The sequence below is a fragment of the Gossypium hirsutum genome, chromosome A12 (genome assembly GCF_007990345.1).
Source record: "Gossypium hirsutum isolate 1008001.06 chromosome A12, Gossypium_hirsutum_v2.1, whole genome shotgun sequence".
NCBI lineage: Eukaryota > Viridiplantae > Streptophyta > Magnoliopsida > Malvales > Malvaceae > Gossypium > Gossypium hirsutum.
This window is the reverse complement of record NC_053435.1, coordinates 105592609-105611350: the sequence shown is the minus strand read 5'-3', so window position 1 is coordinate 105611350 and position 18742 is coordinate 105592609. Positions and strand designations below refer to the sequence as shown.

The following is an 18742-nucleotide window of genomic DNA, read 5'->3' as shown; positions in this document are numbered from 1 at the left end:
AAGTTTAAAAAAGTAATCAATAATACAACAACTAATAAAACTAACAAGAAAAATAAGTATCATATGCAATTTTATTAATTATTTTAGTGCAAATGCTATTTATCATCGTATGTTGGTCATTGATCAAGTTCATCATCATCTGAATTTGAATTTGCATAATTAATATTATCAATATCTTATTATTTCATGTACTATTTGAAGTATGAATAATCTCAATTCCACCTATAATTGTAGTTAATAAATGTGCAACATGCTTGTACGATTTAACCTTTTTTTTATACTATACTAATGTAATGTTAATATAAGAAAAAATCTTAGAACAACAAATATATTCTCAATCATATTTCGAAACCTTAAATGTCTCAAGTCAAATAGTTCGTGAGCTACTTGTGGTGTTTTTTTTAATGATACTATTCTCTCGAATAGTATCATACCCTATGATATAGTGAAATAAAATATTTTGTATTTGCATAATTAGCATTAACATTATAATATTTAGATTTACAATCCATTTTGTTTATAGCTTTAATTAACAACTTATACAAACTTAAATTGGAGAAAACTTATGCTAGATTATATCTCATTTATAATACATTAATATTGTTTTATAAATTGTTCAATAATTTTCGTAACGTTTCTTATAAATAATTTTTTTGTCATTTTTATAACTAAGTTATATTACAAAAATTATAATATTTTTTTATCAATAAGTATATTATTTCTATAATATGTAGCATGGACATAGAAATTAGATATGTCTATACTTATTGACCATAAATTTTTATAAGTAAATATATTATAACACATTTATAGCGTATAAATTATTTTTTATAATAAACTTTTTGATAATAGATTTATAATTTTTTAGGATTCAAATAATATGTTTATTTGTTGTAATTTATAAAACACACAAATTATTTTTATAATATATTTTTTTACGATTTATAATATAAGAAAATTTATAGCATAATCATCTCAAATACTCATGTTTATAATATAAATTTTATAACTTGTATAAAAATTATTTTTTAAAAATTAAATTTGAGTGTAATTAATTGCGTCCAATTGTGCTTCAATGACACCCAATTCTTTAATACCTACTTATTATAATAGTTACTTAAACATATTATCTTTGTATAATTATAAATAATAATTACACTCAAATCCAATTATTAAATAACTCTCCAAACACTATTTAAGAAACTTGTGGGCCAAATATTATCCTTAAAAATTAACCTTGTGAGAAAATAAATATCCATTGATGAGAAACCAAAGGAGTAGTACAGCACTGAGATGAATCGAAAAAGCTCCAACCATAATCAACAGCAGAGAGATTCTCATCCCAAAATGGCCAAAACAAACAATCAGGGCCCTTTGGATCACCAATGGGTTCCAATGCGGTCAGATTTAAGGAGTAAAAAAATTTGAATTAAAACACAGCTCCAGTTGAGATGTTTAGTCGCACACCAATGAACATTTCTCACCTCACTGTAACTTAAAATATAGGCTGGAGTTAAAAAGCTCCAACGAACTTACTTGGAAGTTAAAAAACCGGGTAATTATTATTTTATCTCTCAAATTCTTTTTTTATTGTTTATTTTATTTAACACACATAACATAATTTTAAAATAACTTAAATTTTTTAAAAAATTATTTTTTATAATTAAACATAAATATAATATAATTTAAATATAAATTGTAACATATTTTGATATTCTATTACATATTATAGTTTAACATTTTTAATAATCATTTTACATTTTCATCTCACAAGTAATGTTATATTTGAATTTAAATATCTCATTTTTTATTTTAATCTCACCGTTATAATAATTAACCTTATCGAAACTAATAGCACCATACATTTAAAGGAATCTTCAATAAAAGAGAAACAAAGACCAAAAGCATAGAGACCAACGAAGGAAACATGAGAGAAAACGAAGGCCACATTCCTACCACCAAAGCAAACGCCAATTGAACCAAACTTTGCTAAGAAAACATCAGCCCACGAGACATGGGAAATAGACTTGTGCATTGGTACAAGCAAAAGGACAAGCAAGCATAATAATAATACAAAGAAACGCTGGAGTCAAAACCAACAAGCACAAGGTTTGTTGCAAAGGCCGAGTCCAAACCCAAGTCCTAAAGATCCAACGCCAGGCCTAGCAAAAAGAGGATGGGAGTAACAAGCCATTGTCAATTTTAAAGGACGATACATAGTTGCATGCATTATTTTCACGTTTATTGCATTGACCAGTGACTTAAAACCAATGCAACTTGTCATTTCAAGTCTCGTTAAGTATTAATTAAAGCATCGTATTTATTGTCGTGTCTCAACAAAATGCTTCATGCATCTAAGTTTGAATAATCAAGTAGTCCACAGTCCATACCTAACCTTAAAAGTTTTTGCAATGGCTGCTACATGAATCTTCGAATTTTTCTGTCCCGTTTCATTGAACTTCATAATTCCAACTAGTTCGTTATATATAAATTCGATAGATTATATTATATATTTTATTGTCTCGTTTTCTTTGGATCATCTCGAGTAACTATAAAATTCTTCAGCAATGGCTCTCACTGAAATTGTCTTCTTCTCCATCTTTCTAATGTTCACTCTTCAACCATCGACAAGTGTTGAAATTTGCCCTGTTTTGTGTGGGACTCAATTGATTAGCTTCCCTTTCCGCCTCAACACCCAGCCGGGTCGATGCGGGTATCCCCGGTTCGACCTCTCGTGTAAAAACGAAGCACATGCCATCCTCACGATTCCGTTTTCTGGCGGCTTCACCGTCGTAAACATCGACTATATCTTCCAAAACATATGGATCGAAGACCCGGATTCTTGTGCCCCAAGACGTATTCTTCAGGGACTTAATCTATCCGGCACTCCTTTCGATTTGCTAGAGCCTCGAAGCTACACGTTTTTCAATTGCTCCTCTGCTTCATCGACTGTACCAGAACTGGCTGAAGCAAAACTCATCTCTTGTCTTAGCGGCAAGGATTTTTCGGTCGTGGCTATACCAACGGAACGGCTTGATTTGCCTGCATCATTGTCGACATCGTGTTCGGAGATGGCAAAGGTTTTGCTTCCACTTTCGTTGTCTGATTGGTCGGATCCTGGAGATGGTTTCATATTGACATGGAATGAACCTGATTGCAAGTTGTGCGAAAGCAGGGCTGGGACTTGCATGTTCAAGAATGATACGGGGACGGATGTCGGATGCTCCGGCGGGTTTAATGATGGTATGTTCTATTTTGCAGTGACACAAGTTGGTTAATTTGATCGAAAATGTCCATATTTGATAATATTAGATAAAGTAAGTATAATGAATATACATAACAAAAAATATAAAATGCAAAATTAATATAATCACCAATAAACCATATGACTTTAAACCTGATTATAATGCATAGAACAATGCACTTTGAAAAAAATAGTTTATTTTAAAATTTTTTATTTAAATTTTATTTAATAATAAATATAAGTGGCGTGATAATTAATTTATATTTTAATACTATTAAATACTAGTCCAATTATTGGAATTGTAATTTTTAATTGTTTTATATAAATATAGATATAAAAGAATGAAAAACAAAAATACTATTATAATAGTATTAATTATAATTTTAAAAAATAAATATTTGGAACACTAGTTTTAAATATAATTAATAATAAATTAATCACAAATTTAGATGTGATCCAAATAATAGAAAACTCAAAGAAAAATACAAATTGATTGCCACATTTTTCACACTCTTGACTGTAGCTTTAATTCCTTGCATGAATAACATGTTTTCTCTTTTCCCGACAGAGACATGTTTGTTTCTTTGGTACAATGAACATGTTAATGCAAATAAAATTAATAATTAATAACAAATATATACATATATTTTTAATTTTGCTTACAAAACACATGTTTCTAAATGAATCTTGAATACAGTGAAGAAGAAAAGAGAATTGGGTATACGTGATTACAAAAGCAATTTTCAATTTGCTATTGAGGTCTCCATCTATTAATTGATGATGTACCCACTAGTACATAAGGGTGCTGTACGGTATTTATCCGACATTTATGACGGGCCAAACTGTTCTCTAACGAACGAGTATTGTTGTTGTTGTTATTTTTTTCTTAATAAATGGTGAATTAATATTTTGTTGTCCCACATTACTACATTTTTCATTAACTAGTATTCTTTTCATTAATTACAGGTCTTACAAGGAGCACTAAATTAGCCATAGTGTTTGGTGTGGGAATACCCTTCTCGTTCATCCTCGGCCTTGTAATTTACCTCCGTGGCAAGGTCCAGGATCATCAAAATCTGAACCCGACTGCATCTTCGGCCATGGTCGTCAAAGGTCTTGATGGGCAAATCCTCGAATCATATCCGATAACATTATTAGGTGAAAGTCGACGATTAACACGGCCGAGTGATAACATTTGCTCTATTTGTCTTAACGAATATCACGCTAAAGAGATATTACGAACTATTCCAGATTGCAACCATTATTTCCATGCCGTTTGTATTGATGAGTGGTTGAAATTAAATGTTGTGTGTCCTTTATGTCGTAGTTTCCCTATGAAACTTATTTCGAATGTTACCTCATCTAGGTCTTTAATATCATCATAATAATTATTGATTTTAAAAACAGTATCATGTACTTCCATTTTAATTCTTTAAAGAAAAAGAGATTTATTATTTTACATGAAATTGTTATTGAAAAAAAAAAAGAGCTTTTCTCCTCTCGTGAGCATAAAACCTAATACATTACATATTAATAAACTATCAGTAACCTAGTAAAGTAATATTCATAAAGAAGAGATACAACCAAGCTCTAAATTGGAAGTCCGAGTTTGGGCTCACAATCTTTAATGCCTAGGGTCCTATGGGCAAACAACAACCAAACAATCAATATAGACTCAATTAATACGGTTTAATTGATTTATTCATATTTTTAGTCATATTTTTAAAACTCGTGAATCAGAAAAGATTTTAAGAATTTTTTTTTTTGAATTACAAAGAAAAAAAAGGTAAAACCTTAATAACAATATAACTAACGTGATTCAAATTCAGACTATACCTGAAACGATAAACACCCTCAAGCTAATACCTGATTAAGGAAGACTTTAATTTTAAATTGACTGCTTTGAATTTTGACCTCATTTATTTCTCTTTCAAAAGTCATCATGTCTTTTACCCAATTTAGAATCTTCATATTGTGGCACATTGTCTTTAACGTCCAAAATATACCTAGCTCCATTTCCTTCAAATTGGGTCGTATTAGTTAGCAACTTAAAATTATATTTATAATTCACTTTAATGCATTTAAACTAATTTCTTATTGTATTGATAATAATATTTATGACAACTAAATTAAGGCTCGATAGACTGCATCTCAGATAAATATTCTCCTATGTTTAATATTATATAAAAATAATTAGTTTTCATAAATGCGATTATTTTGGAAAATAAAATGACAGCTAATGGTTGGGCTAATATGGACCCAAAATTGTCAAAGGCAGCCCATTCCATCCATCATAAGAGGACGGGATTACCCTCGAAAACCCACACTACGTTGAGGGCAAATAAAAGAACAGTGTTCGAGGAAACAGAAATCGGGCTGTTAAACCCTGTTCTGTTGGAAGGGCACCTTGAAAAAACCCTTCTCTATTTCGATCGCCGGAGATTGAAACGGTGAGTGTTTGCTTCTTCGTTCAAGTATTATTTAAGTCCTTGATTTTAGCTTCAGAAATTTTATTGTATTGCTAGTTTTTAGTGATTTTTTACTGGAATAATAAACGAATCTCGAGAAATTCTTTAATGTTTTTAATTTTGATCTTGATCTGGTTATGGTTTTAATTTGAACATTCTTATTTTCGTTTGATTAGAGGAATTTTTATTCTTCGTATCAATGGCGTTTAGCCGTAGCCTTTCCCGTAGAGCAACCCTAATAGCTAGACGGTATCAACCATCGTTTGCCTACATTTTCCATGATGATGAGCGTAAGACTCATCCTTCTACCGAGCCTCAATCTACACAAAAGCCTGGTAATTTTGTTCAACAAAGATCTTTTGGAACTGGGTTTAGTAATTCATCCTCGGGGCTTTGTGGTCTATTGTTCCAAGATAGAAGATGTTCCCAACTAGCCTTTCTCCCTGGAACTGGTGTCTCTTTTGGTCGGTTTATGTCGACTAAGGTTAACGATGGGGCGAAAGAGGTCGAGTTTATGACTGATGTTGCTGAAGCTTTTAAGGATACTGCCATTGAAGCTGTGACTTCGCAGGTTCCTGCTGTGAATGAGGTTGCCATTGCTGCTGCTGATTGTTGGTTACCAGTTGCTACATTGCAGTATGTTATTGATGCGGTTCATTCTTTTACAGGCTTCAACTGGTAAGTTGCTGTAGTTACTTAATGTTATTTTCTTCAGTTATTCATGTTCATTAAGAACGAATGGCATGTGCAATGCTAATGATTTCAGCCACTTGTTGAACTACCAATTCTCTAATGCAATGATTTAATTAATTGTCTTCAAAAGTGATTGTTCAAACTATCTATCCAGGCCTTAATTCAGATGATGAAAAGGTGACAGCATAAACTACCGAGCTATAAATATAAGGATTCCTGTCTGTAGGACACTGGTTAAACTTGCATGCTATATTCATTTCGTTATATTTGATAATTAAGTATCTAGTCAAATCAATTCATTATTATGAGGTTGAATTAAAGTTATGATTTGCAAGATGATGAAAAGGAATCCTGATGTGAATCTATGCATGCATCTTGTGAAATATGTATCTTCTGACTTCTTCGTTTATGCTAATACCAAAGTTTTAATAAATTGCAATGTTGAGAATAGAACCTTTGTTTTAATCTTTTAACAATATCAGTGTATTATTGATTTCAGGTGGGCTTCCATAGTAGTGACAACGCTTTTGATTCGAAGTGCAACTGTTCCACTTTTGATAAATCAACTTAAAGCTACCACAAAAATGACGGTGGGTAATTTTAATTGTTTTTTTTATGCCCTAATTATATACACTTCCTATCTTTTATTTTACTGCTGGGTTATCTGTATACACTTCCATCTTTTTTATACACTTCACCTAATTTTGATATTAATAGTGCTACTAACCTTTGGATGGCGATCTTGCCTTTCAGACATTGTTAATAGTGCAAAACAAAGAGAAAGAACTGAGAGACTTCACCTTAGTGTTCTAGTTCCTGAAAATTTAGCCTGCCTCTGCTGAATTGTACATTTTGGTGCACACCCCCCCCGGGGTGCAAAAAAAAAAAAGAAAAAGAAAAAAAAGGTTTGCCTAGCATGCATGCCAAAAGGAAAAAACTATGACATGGTCATGGACAAAGGAATCTTTTAAAAAATTTGGCCTTTAGTGACTTAAGTTTTGAAACTGATAGACTACTAATAGCTTGATTAACAAAAGTGATCTTCCTAATAATTTAAGTATTGATATTCATCTTCACTAATTTGTGTTTGCCCTGCAGCTAATGAGGCCACGCTTGGAGGAAGTCAAGGAGCGGATGTCAAGCAAGGTCTGGTGCCAGCTCTTGCTGTAGTGGTGTTATTATTTTGAACAATCTATACTCTATAAATAGGATGCTGTTATATGCTGTTTTGCATAATTGCAGAGCATGTTCAGATTCCATGGATGTTTTACGATGATACTATGAATGAGTTTTACAATTTTTCTACTTATTTTTGTGCAGGGTAGTGATGCCTTGTCAATGGCTGAAGGTCAAAATGAAATGCAAAAGCTTTTCAAGGAGTAAGCCACTTTTTCATTAGAGCAAGCTTGTATGTCTTTTGAGAGTACTTGTCATAATAAATTGTTTGCATGCCCTTTGGTTCCATGATTGAATCATAAAAATCAGTTAATTGGCTTTTTTATGCTAGTATCTCTTTAACTTTCTGAAGGGCCCTGGTTTAAATGCAATTCCACTTTGATATTTCGTTGATGTAAAAGATGCTGGGAGCTCCACATCGATTTAAATGTGTTTTTAATTTATTTATTTATAGTGCTCTTATCCCTTTCAGTAACAGCCAAACTCCAGTTTTCTGTCTTAGTCTGAAGTTATGGTAAGCAGGGATTTAAATTGTGGTCGCGGCCGCATTTTCGGTTGCGTTGCGTTTTTCGCGGTTGCGGACATAACGAATGCTATTGCGGTCATTGTGGGTATCGCGGTCGTGAATTTAAAAAAAAAATTCACATAACTTATTGTAAAACAATAATAGCGGTTTCGGCTGTAGCGGTTTCGGACGGTGCCGCTACCGCTATATAACAGCCGCTGTAGCGGTATCAGACCGCTATTTAAATCCCTGATGGTGAGTTCTTAATGTTAGCGTCTCCCTTAAAATCTGTCTTGGAGGATGCTAAATGGATTTATTCTATATATTGAAGTTAGAAGCACATGTATATTAGACTTGAATTGTTTTAGATGATAATTCATTTGGTAGTATTCTCTAGATTTTTGGATGATCAGAAATGTGCTTAATATAGTCGTTCACTTAAATGTCTTTCTAACTCTTTCTTTTTTAACCTGACAATTTCATTGTTTGTCTTAAATACTTACAGATATGGCGTGACTCCATTTACACCACTGAAAGGGATTTTTATTCAGGGTCCCATCTTTGTCAGCTTTTTCTTGGCTGTAAGATAGCAACAGTGATTCCTTAAATATTACTGGTTTGGTCTTAGAATTGCATATAGTGCATTTAGAATTATATCTGATGACCTGATTTTTCCCCAGATTTCAACAATGGCTGAGAAAATGGAATCATTTAAATCCGGTGGAGCATATTGGTTTACTGATCTCTCTACTCCAGATAGTTTATACATCTTTCCGGTTATGACAGCGCTAACTTTTTGTTAACTGTGGAGGTAAGCATCCTATTTTGTTGATACCTTAAGGCATCGGGCAACATCTTGAAACACCCTTCGATCGTTGGATCGGTTTTGATTAAATGCTTTATATCCTCAGTGTAACATGCAAGAAGGCATGGAAGGGAATCCTGCTGCTGCAACTATAAAAAATGTTTCTCGGGTCTTTGCTGTTCTTACAGTTCCGTTTACCATGAGTTTCCCAAAGGTACGCTTCCTTTGCTGGCTTCTGCACGTTCTTGTGTCTGCCATCAGCTCTCAATAGCAGTAATATTTTTCCTACTCAAATAGGTCATCTGGGCCTTTCTAAAACGGTTTCCCTTAACAAGCTTGTATAGTATGTTCGCATTGCCTACTATAACAAGCTAGTGCACTATTTTTGCTGGTTTTGGCAAATGGTACCGTTGATGAGCTCTATGTAACTCCTAGAAGTCTAGAAACTTTGGGTGCAATGCAAAATTGACAGAAAACAACTTTCTCTGGAGATTTAATTGCTCTGAATATTTACTTAATGATGATCATTTTCATCTCATTTATTCGACAGGCCATATTTTGTTATTGGATCACATCGAATATATTTTCCCTTGGATATGGATTAGGTGAGTCCGTAAATTTCATGCTATCCATCGACTAAACATTTGATTTGCTTTTCCGAGATTTCTGAATATGACTATATGTCATTTCCTTTATTTGTTTGTTTTTTCAGTGCTTAAGGCTCCTGGAGTGAAGAAGGCTTTAGGTGTTCCTGAAATACCGAAGCAACCAGTCGATACTGCACCGCGGCCTTCTATTGATCTGTATACGGCTCTCAAACAAACTCTCAAACAAGCCAAAACCGCATCACAGCAGTCTACCTCGTTGCCCATTGAACCAACAAAAGTTGCGAACCAAATAACATCATCTTCATCTTCTTCGTCTTCGACCATCAATCAGAGGCTTAGAAATTTAGAGAAACAAGTAAAAGGAAGGAAGAAAAACAAGAAGAGGTGAGAAAAGCTATTCTTCCGGAAATTGAACTGCCATTGAGGATATTAGTTTTATAACTAATGAGTAATAGCAATATTTATATTAGAAATTTGCATCATGTATTAATTTTTGTAGTCATATAAACAAAAATGACTGTGAATTAGTTTATATTCATTGCGGGAGTTTTGAGGTTTTCTATTTTCTCCGGAATTTGGGGATTTTTGTCTGTACCGGATAACTGATGTATTCGCTGCATTTGTGCTTTACGTAGGGAAGAAAAATTAATGACACTATTGAGTGGATTAGAATAATATTGAAATTTCACTTATGATATTAACTTTTTTATATTTATTATTCAAATTGTAGTGTTATTATTTTATGCAAATAAATTTTTTATTTAAAAAGATTACGTGTCACAGTTAAATAAAGGGAATATGCAGTGGGACATAAAAAAGGGCATGTAATTTTTATTGGTGAAAATCAAACATCAAACTAACTTAAGAAATGACCAAAACAAGAAAAAGAGAAGATATTCACCATTATTATGGTATTCACATTAACTAAAATTACCAAAACAATTAGAAGAGAAGATACTCATCATTATTATGGTTATGGTTTTCACATTAACTAAAATTGCCAAAACAATAAAAAGTCGTTTTCAAGTTTTAACTCTTTTTCTTTTCATTTATTTTAATTTGATAGTTTGAATCTTAAATTTGGTCACTTTTCTAAAATTTATTTTTAGATACTACTCTCCTCATAGAAATATTTTTTCTGCAATTCTGCGTGTATGTTTTTCACACTGCAATTGTTAGTTTTGGGAAGGTAAGTATAGTTTGGCAATATATTCTTGGGAAGACTTTTTGCATTTGGTAAGCACTCCTCTGTTATTCTCCTCTTGAATTTATTAGCAAATAATAACTAAAACATGACTTGACATGACAGAGAAACACAAACCCAACATAAATATATTAACATGTTAAAATCTATATAACACAAATTTTTAATTTGTCAAAAGTTATGTAAATATAAAATAACTTGAGCATGATTATGACACAAGAAAAAAACATGATCTCGACACAAATATACGAATTGCTGAGTCGAATATCATTAGAAAACCATATGTCATGCATATTTGCTAGTTTAATTTGCTTACTTACTCTAACTTACACTGCATTTTAACTTGCAGGTGACAAACAATTCTTGTTCAAGTTCTGATGTATGACTCTTGCAGGGAGCAAGAAAGCAATTTGATCTTCCAGAGAAGACGAAAAGTGATATATGGACAATAATGTATACTAGCGGAACCACTGGTGATCCCAAGGGAGTGATGATTTCAAATTGTAGTGTTGTTACTCTTATAGCAGGGGTGAAACACCTGGTAGAGAGTGTAAATGAGGAGGTGATCCTTTCATTGAAATTTTTTATTCTAGGACAAATTGTTTCACTAGTCATTTCATTTTAACTTTCTTTTCTCCCAACTCTAAATTTTGAGTTAATGATTTTTCTATTTTTTGCTTTTCCCTCTCATTTGTTTTTTTTTTCTTGTAAAATTTTACAGTTGACTGAGAAGGATGTATATCTTTCTTATCTTCCTCTTGCACATATATTTGACCGGATGATTGAGGAGTTTTTCATTTCTCGAGGTGCCTTAATGGGATTCTGGCGCGGGGTGAACAGGATAAATTGAAATTATATCTAAGATATAAGAGCTTACTCAAATTATCACTTGCTTATTTGTTGCATATTCAGGATGTGAAACTATTGGCTGATGATATTGGGGAGCTAAAGTCAATATCTTCTGTGCGGTTCCTCGTGTGTTAGAGTCTATTCAGGTAAACTTTCTTATATTCCTCAATGTGCTGATGAGACTGATTTCCAGCTTTTTTTTTCTAATCATTTATAAAGGTGAAGAGGTTTTATGAATCTGGAATAGGTAATGTCTTTTTGGGTTATCTGTGAAGTTTAGAGTGCAATGCAGTATCTGTTCTGAGACTGTCATAACTTCCGTACATCATCAGGTTTACTGCAGAAGGTTTCTGGGGGAAGCTAATTGTCTAAGACGCTGTTTGATGTGGCATACTCAGTTACATTCATTTTTTAGTTTGCTGTGAAGAAGATCATTGTATCTGTTGAATTCCAGTAAAAAATAAAGGCTAAAAGTAACAAGGAAGTTAATTTTATCACCATAGATCCACCAGGTATCAAGAACAAAGGATATTGGCTTCAATAAAAATAGAATTATCTCAATCATTTCAGCATTTAGCTTTATAATGGAGCTTTTGATTACGGTTGTTGGCTTTTGTTTTACATAATTCCGTTTATGGAAAGTGGTTTCCAAATTTTTCTTTGTTGTTATTTGATTCTAATATCTATGATAACCCTGACAGCAAATTCGGTAACATGAAGAAGGGCACTAAACATGAAGATGCATCTTTTATCTGTGACAGATTTGTATTAAGGTGATTAAAGACTTCATTGTTATATCATCCACACAGGTCCTTGCATCTCGATCACCTAAACGAAAATCTGTCAACTACTTGAATCTCATTCATATATGTAATCTTCTCAGGTAAATAGCGGATTGGGAGGGAATGTACGGCTCATTCTATCTAGTGCAGCACCTCTTTCTGATCATATCGAAGAGTTCCTGCGAGGGGTTGCATATTGTCATGTTCTGCAAGGATATGGTATATCATCCTAGAAATTAGCCTTTTTGTATATGTGATTCTTTTTTCTTTACCGATTATGCACACTTACTGCAACATAAACATTGATCAATTTTGTTTGGATCTGAATGTAGGCCTGACCGAGACTTGAGCGGGGACGTTTGTCTCGTTACCGAATGAATTGTCTATGCTTGGTACTGTGGGTCCTCCAGTACCAAATGTAGATAGATGCCTAGAATCTGTCCCTGAAATGGGATACGATGCTCTTGCAAGCATACAACGTTGTGTCAGGAGAGACACTATTTTCAGGGTAGTACAAACGTGAAGACCTCACCAAGGAGGTATTCGTCGATGGATGGTTCCACATAGGTCCGTCAATTCTTGCCTCTTATTAAATCAAGGTTCTATTACCATTGTCTCTGAGTTGACATTCTTTTCATCATGTTTATGCATTAGGGGATGTTGGTGAGTGGCAACCAAATGGAAGTATGAAAATTATTGATCGAAAGAAGAACATTTTTAAGCTTTCACAAGGGGAATATGTTGCAGTTGAGAATCTGGAGAATGTTTTTGGTCTTGCATCTGTTATTGATTCGGTAATGCCTTTGTTCCTCTCCTCAGTACTTAAATCATTCATTGCAGTCTTTTAACTCGACCGTGATCTTGTCTTTCATCGATTTTTTAGATCTGGATTTAAGGGAACAGCTTTGAGTCCTTCCTCGTTGCTGTTGTTAACCCCAAGAAGCAAGCACTTGAAGGCTGGGCTGCCGCTAATGGTGTACATGGTGACTTTAATTCCACCTGTCAAAATCCCAAGGCCAAAAGAGTACGTAGTCGAGGAGCTCTCAAAGATTGGAAAAGAGAAAAAGGTTTGTCATTCAATGGGTTTTGTACTTCACGGAATATTTGTTCAGCCACTATTAAAGCGAACACTTATCTTCATGCCATGGGGAAAGAAAATGGAAATTGAACCTTTGTACTTTGTTTCAGCTGAAAGGTTTTGAATTTATAAAAGCTGCCCATATCGACCCTGTCCCGTTTGACATGGAACGCAACCTTCTCACCCCAACGTATAAGAAGAAAAGGTCTCAACTGCTCAAACATTATCAGGTACGTAGCTATTTTTCTGTCATTTCTATTGTACTTTTATTTCCATACTGTTATGGCTTAAGTACTTTTTACACAGAACTAGGCAATAGCCATGAAGTCTTTCATTAATGCTTTGCATTTATTGATGTCTTTCAATTCAAACGAAACATCAATAGACAAATAAAAATTAATTAATTAGGGAATTTAAGGATTTGAGTAATGAACAGATTCATTTAAGGGGAAAGCAGAACAATTTAAGGATGAAACTTATATATATATATACATCATTTTCACGATCAATGGATCAATGATCAATGTCGTTTGGATGCAGAGTGTGATTGACAACTTGTACAAGAGTGCAAACAAGCCAAATGCTCGACAAAGCTTTCAGCGGTTTCAATATATGGTGAGTTACACTTCCTTTTCTTTGGACTGCAAAATGTTGTTCCTTCATGTTTGATGTTTCCCTTTCAAGATTAGTGTATACTTATTTTATTCATTAAATAATTATTATTTATTTTAAAAATTCAGTAATGTCTTTTATAATGATTCTTTTTGGACCAGAAATAATCTATAATACATTTTAACTCTATTAAATAGTTTAATATTAAAATGATTGGTATCCTGCGTTTTAAGAAGACACCAATTAATTGGTGTGTTTATTAGTTCATAGGGAAATTACAGAATCACAAACTGAATCATGAACAGGCAATGTAGGGGCAAAACATTGTTGTGCGAACTGTATTTATATGGAAAACATATAATGCTAAAGTTTGCAGTTACAACACAAACAACAAAAAAAAAGGACATCAGCTGCTGCTGTGTAAGTAGGAAGTAAAAAACAGATTCCTTGCAATCTTATTGAGAAGTAATTTGTTTACTTTCTCAATTTTCATCCTCTTTTACTGTCTCTCAATTCTATCTATTTCTCCTCCAATCTTCCACTAAATATCTGGTAGAACCCTAATTAAATAACCCATTCAACAAGTAAAGTTGAAAATCCCCAAACAGCGAAGAAAAAAAAAAAGGAAAACCTTTTTCTTTGACGCATTCTGTATAGCTGCACAAATTCTAACACCACAACCCCAGAACCATGTTGGAACTTACCCTTTATTTTTTTTGCAATGTCTTCCATTATTAAGCTATATTGTAGCTTGAAACAGAGACATCAGCAGGAGAAGCAGCATGGATGTATACAAACTCAAGACTCTTTCCGGCAGGTAAAGAGTTGAGCCATTCTGGGAAACCATAAGAATTGCCAGACTTGGTGAGACCCCATATGGGACCATAAAGCTTTGATATTGAGAGCTTGAGAGCCTTTAATGTCTTGTAAGACTTGTTGGTCACTACTGTGGAATATCTGTAGTAAGTCTTGCCCTTGTGATTCCAGGAAGTTGTCATCTTCTGGTTTATAGTAATTGGACTAGAAGATGAGGCTGCAAAGCAAAAATTCCTAATGTTTAGATCTTGCCATTCAATACCTTATTGTAATGAGACATGGAACCAAACAGAAACTAGAACATACCAGGAGTTGGAGTCCGTTTGGGCTTCGGTGCCGGTTTCGGTTTGGCAATGACAGGATTAGGCACTGGGGCAACCACTGCAGGAAAGCCAAGGTAATGATCATCATGATTAATTGAATATGCGAAAACTCGAAGAAGTTAATACCATAAAACTTAAATGGCGATATAGGGTTAAAACTTACCAGGAAGGAGTTGGTTATATCCACCATGACCACCAGCTAATCTAGCCAAAATGCCAAGAAGTGGAGCATTGTTATAGGTAGCAGGTTCTGTTTGCTCATAATTGTCTCTTTCATCAGCAAAATTATCATAGGCATCAGGCCCTCCGACCAAAGCACCGGTGAGGACATTAGGATCACTAGCTTTCCTTGTATACCAAGTTGCGTAACCTTGTCGGCAGGCAACAAATTTAGGGTTGACCTTGATCGAAACAATCGAAGAACCTCGGTGGTGAACTTGTCTTGGATAATTGTTTCCGTAGCCAACCATATAGCTTGTAGCTCTTGGATTGTCTCCGAGAAGGTAATCCACCTGAGAATTCAACATTGCAAAACATCAGAAAAATTGTTAAAAGTCTCAACTTGGTCACCATTTATAAGAAGTATAAAGATTTAAATCCATGAAGAGATCGATAAATCACCTGAGATTTCGCAAAAGAAAGAAGCTCCGATGGTGCAACATTGCCAGCAGCACACTTCAAGCTTCCCCTATAGGAAGTTAGATAATCAGAGTAGACGGTTGCCAAGAACGAAGCGCTTGTCACGAACTGCATGTTGTTCCATCTCTGTCTGTAAATCAAACCACCGGGAGTCTTCTGAATATTACGGCTACCCTTTCCGATCAATGAACACATGAAGTACTCCGCCTTCTGACGGTACTTCTCGAAAACTGGTGTATGGTGACCAGCTTTACCTTGCATTAAAAACTGCAGGTGATGCAGAACATACCACTTAAAACAATTTGAACCACAAACAGTAACTACATGTTGATGAGATATAACTGCATAACCAATTATTGTACAATAATGGGAGACAACGAAGTTACAGTTGAAAAAAATAATAATACCTTGGCGACAAGGGTCTGAACCCCAGCATACTTGACGTCCCAACCGAACTCGGTCATGGCCCAGCCGGTTCCACCCATTGAGTCACCATTTTTCGCAAGATAGTTCAAGTAGTATTTATTGTTACTAGCTTGGTACAGCCATGCAGCGGCCCACAACAACTCATCCTACACAATTTCATGCAATCTTGGATTTAAATTCAAGTATACGCAACATCTTATATTCTCAAATTATGACTTTTTATATAAAAATAATTTATTTTTTGTATAAGATCGAATTTGTGACAGATGTGAATTGAAGATTTAAACACGAATCCTTTGTAACTGACCACTGTTTTGATAGAATTTTTTATAAAAAAAAATATTAATATTGATGAGAACTTAGAGAAGCTTACGTTGTAGCCACTGATGGATCGGTAGTATTTTTGAGCGACTGTGACACTACTGTCATATTTGCCTCTGTATTTATCAGCAAACTCGAACAGCTGAAAACAGAAAAAGAATCAAGATGTTAAATAATTAGTTTTATTAGTAAATTGGATCCAAAAGGATCCCTTAATAATAAAATTATTCTTATTCTTATTATTATTATTTTTGTCTACTAAATTAATAATTTTATTTCAATTTATTGCAAAAAGCAATAACAATCAATAACAACAATTTTTTGGTGAAAATAAAAATCTTACAAAATTACAAAAATAAAGATTGAGTGAATGTAACACTCATTTGTTTGACCTTATCAATAAGGCTATGGGTTCACTCCGGAGGAACATCAATCACTTGTATATCAACTTTTTCGATTAAAACTTGTTTAGCTAAATAATCAGAATAATTTTTTTTATAATAACTTATTGAACTCTACACAATTTTAAATAAAAAGAGATAAAATTAATAATTTAAACACCATACATTACCCAAAAAAACTTTGAAAACCAAACTTAGAATTGAGTTATGGTTGAGCCGGTTCTTGAAATTTGCCGTTAACGAACGATTGGGCTAGGCGATGTAATATGAGAAAAGAAGCAAGGGTACTTTGGGACATGGGGTTTTATTAAAAGCACCGACAAATGTTGGCACGTGAGGGGAAAATTGCGGCTTTTGGTGGTTTAAGATCTGTACGGTCAAAAGGAAAGTAATTGGCCGTGATGGACGGGGTAAAGCGAAGTGCTCCAATGATCCTAATTATGCGCCGAAAAAGTTTACCCGCATTATATAATTTTCAATTTCAAAACCATGAAGTTAATGATCCAATAATAACGACGTCGTTTACAAAAGAGTGAGCAACTGTCTATAACTACCTATTTACTATGGTCTAAGCTTTTTGACTGAAAAGGGCAGTGTTTGGGAATTGTGAAAGAGAGTGTGTAAACACCATACCTGGTAGGCATGGCGAAGAAGCTCTCTGGAATAGGCAGGATTGGAGCGGCGGAAGACAATGGAAGCGGCTGCCATTGCGGCGGCGGTTTCACCGGCGAGATCCGACCCGGGATTACTTGGGTCAATCTTGTAAGCATGACGGTCGGTGGTCATGTCCTCTGGTCTTTGCCAACAGTAATGGTCACTGTTACCATCTCCCACCTATAATAAAAATAAGACCCACACCAAAATTAAGCAACGAAAATAATTTTCGAAATGGGTCTTTTATTTAAATTGTTAAATTCATAGTTACTCTATCATGTTGTGATTGAATACCTCTCCGTAAAGGACATAAGGCTGGGGATGAGCTTTGATGAAATAGTCAGTGCCCCACTTGACGGCTTCCATGGCATGGCCGAGCTCACCATTAGCAGCCATTTGTTTGCGGTACTCTATTATGCTCCAGGACATCATTGTTACGGTGAATGCCATAGGCAACCCGAACTTCACATTGTCCCCTGCATCATAATACCCTCCTACCAAATCCACCTGCAAAATTATTCTCAGACAATTTGAGCAAACTCGTTTCGAATTGGTTCAGCAATTAGGAAAATGAGAGTGGAGCTTTTAGCTTACCCCACTAGCCTTGCCGTCATTCAAACCAGAGTTAGCTCTCCATGTGACTCTCTGGTTATGAGGGAGGTAACCAGATCTTTGAGCTTCAAAGAAGAGAATACTCTTACTCAAAGCTTGGTTATAATCATGCCCACCAAATGCAAAAGGAAGGCAAAGTAGCAGAAACAGAGGAGCCATTGAAATGAGTCTCATTAACTTCCCCATATATTCAAAGTTATCAGAGGACACAAAAATCAAGTTTCCTTTTAACTTTCTAAAATTGACAAGAAAATGCAGTCTAATTGGAGGAAAATGTGAAATGTGGGTTATAAATTATCAGTTGAAAGTAAAAATCCTGATAAACCCACAAGCAAAAAAAGAAAGGGAAGAAAAGGAGAAGAAAGAGAAAGAGAGGGAGCGTTGAGAATGGGGAATTGGAAGAGCATGAGGCCACTATATATGGTGGAGGGGAGGAAAGTACCAAGAGGCTAGAAATAGGCAGAGATCAAATAAATGAACATTATTTTATTAATTTTAAGTTTTTTTGATATATATATGTGGGTCA

The 18742-nt window shown here is 34.2% G+C and overlaps 2 protein-coding genes and 2 pseudogenes across 3 annotated transcripts; 3 read left to right on the top strand and 1 right to left on the bottom strand.

Moving 5' to 3' along the window:
* Positions 1-2377: 2377 nt before the first annotated feature.
* On the top strand, positions 2378-4702 carry LOC121202841 (RING-H2 finger protein ATL22). Its single transcript, XM_041083585.1, has 2 exons — positions 2378-3243; positions 4211-4702. The coding sequence occupies exons 1-2, from the start codon at positions 2568-2570 to the stop codon at positions 4627-4629; spliced, it is 1095 nt and encodes a 364-aa protein (XP_040939519.1). The 5' UTR covers positions 2378-2567; the 3' UTR covers positions 4630-4702.
* An 856-nt stretch (positions 4703-5558) lies between these two features.
* Positions 5559-10153, top strand: LOC121211155 (mitochondrial inner membrane protein OXA1-like; annotated as a pseudogene).
* A 1001-nt stretch (positions 10154-11154) lies between these two features.
* LOC107944714 (long chain acyl-CoA synthetase 4-like) lies at positions 11155-14183 on the top strand (annotated as a pseudogene).
* Positions 14184-14335: 152 nt separating this feature from the next.
* LOC107947118 (endoglucanase 6) lies at positions 14336-18694 on the bottom strand. Of its 2 annotated transcripts, none has more exons than XM_016881679.2 (9): positions 18199-18694; positions 17899-18111; positions 17584-17784; positions 16602-16691; positions 16210-16374; positions 15785-16069; positions 15327-15675; positions 15147-15221; positions 14336-15057 (listed from the first exon to the last, which is right to left on the bottom strand). In XM_016881679.2, exons 1-9 carry the CDS (start codon positions 18400-18402, stop codon positions 14759-14761), a joined length of 1881 nt encoding a protein of 626 aa, XP_016737168.1. In that variant the 5' UTR covers positions 18403-18694; the 3' UTR covers positions 14336-14758. The 2 variants fall into 2 exon arrangements, with proteins under 2 accessions (XP_016737168.1, XP_040939518.1); XM_041083584.1 differs by having other exon boundaries at positions 14336-15044.
* Between the last annotated feature and the right edge of the window lie 48 nt (positions 18695-18742).

What these genes read in the sequence shown, in the direction of transcription:
- LOC107947118 (XM_016881679.2), bottom strand. Translation starts at nt 18,402, where the DNA reads ATGGGGAAGTTAATGAGACTCATTTCAATGGCTCCTCTGTTTCTGCTA. An exon ending in TTCTTCGCCATGCCTACCAG is followed by an intron (nt 16,692 to 17,583) that starts GTATGGTGTTTA and finishes TTCTGTTTTCAG; the next exon opens with CTGTTCGAGTTTGCTGATAA. An exon ending in GATCCATCAGTGGCTACAAC is followed by an intron (nt 16,375 to 16,601) that starts GTAAGCTTCTCT and finishes GAAATTGTGTAG; the next exon opens with GATGAGTTGTTGTGGGCCGC.
- LOC121202841 (XM_041083585.1), top strand. Translation starts at nt 2,568, where the DNA reads ATGGCTCTCACTGAAATTGTCTTCTTCTCCATCTTTCTAATGTTCACT. An exon ending in CTCCGGCGGGTTTAATGATG is followed by an intron (nt 3,244 to 4,210) that starts GTATGTTCTATT and finishes CATTAATTACAG; the next exon opens with GTCTTACAAGGAGCACTAAA.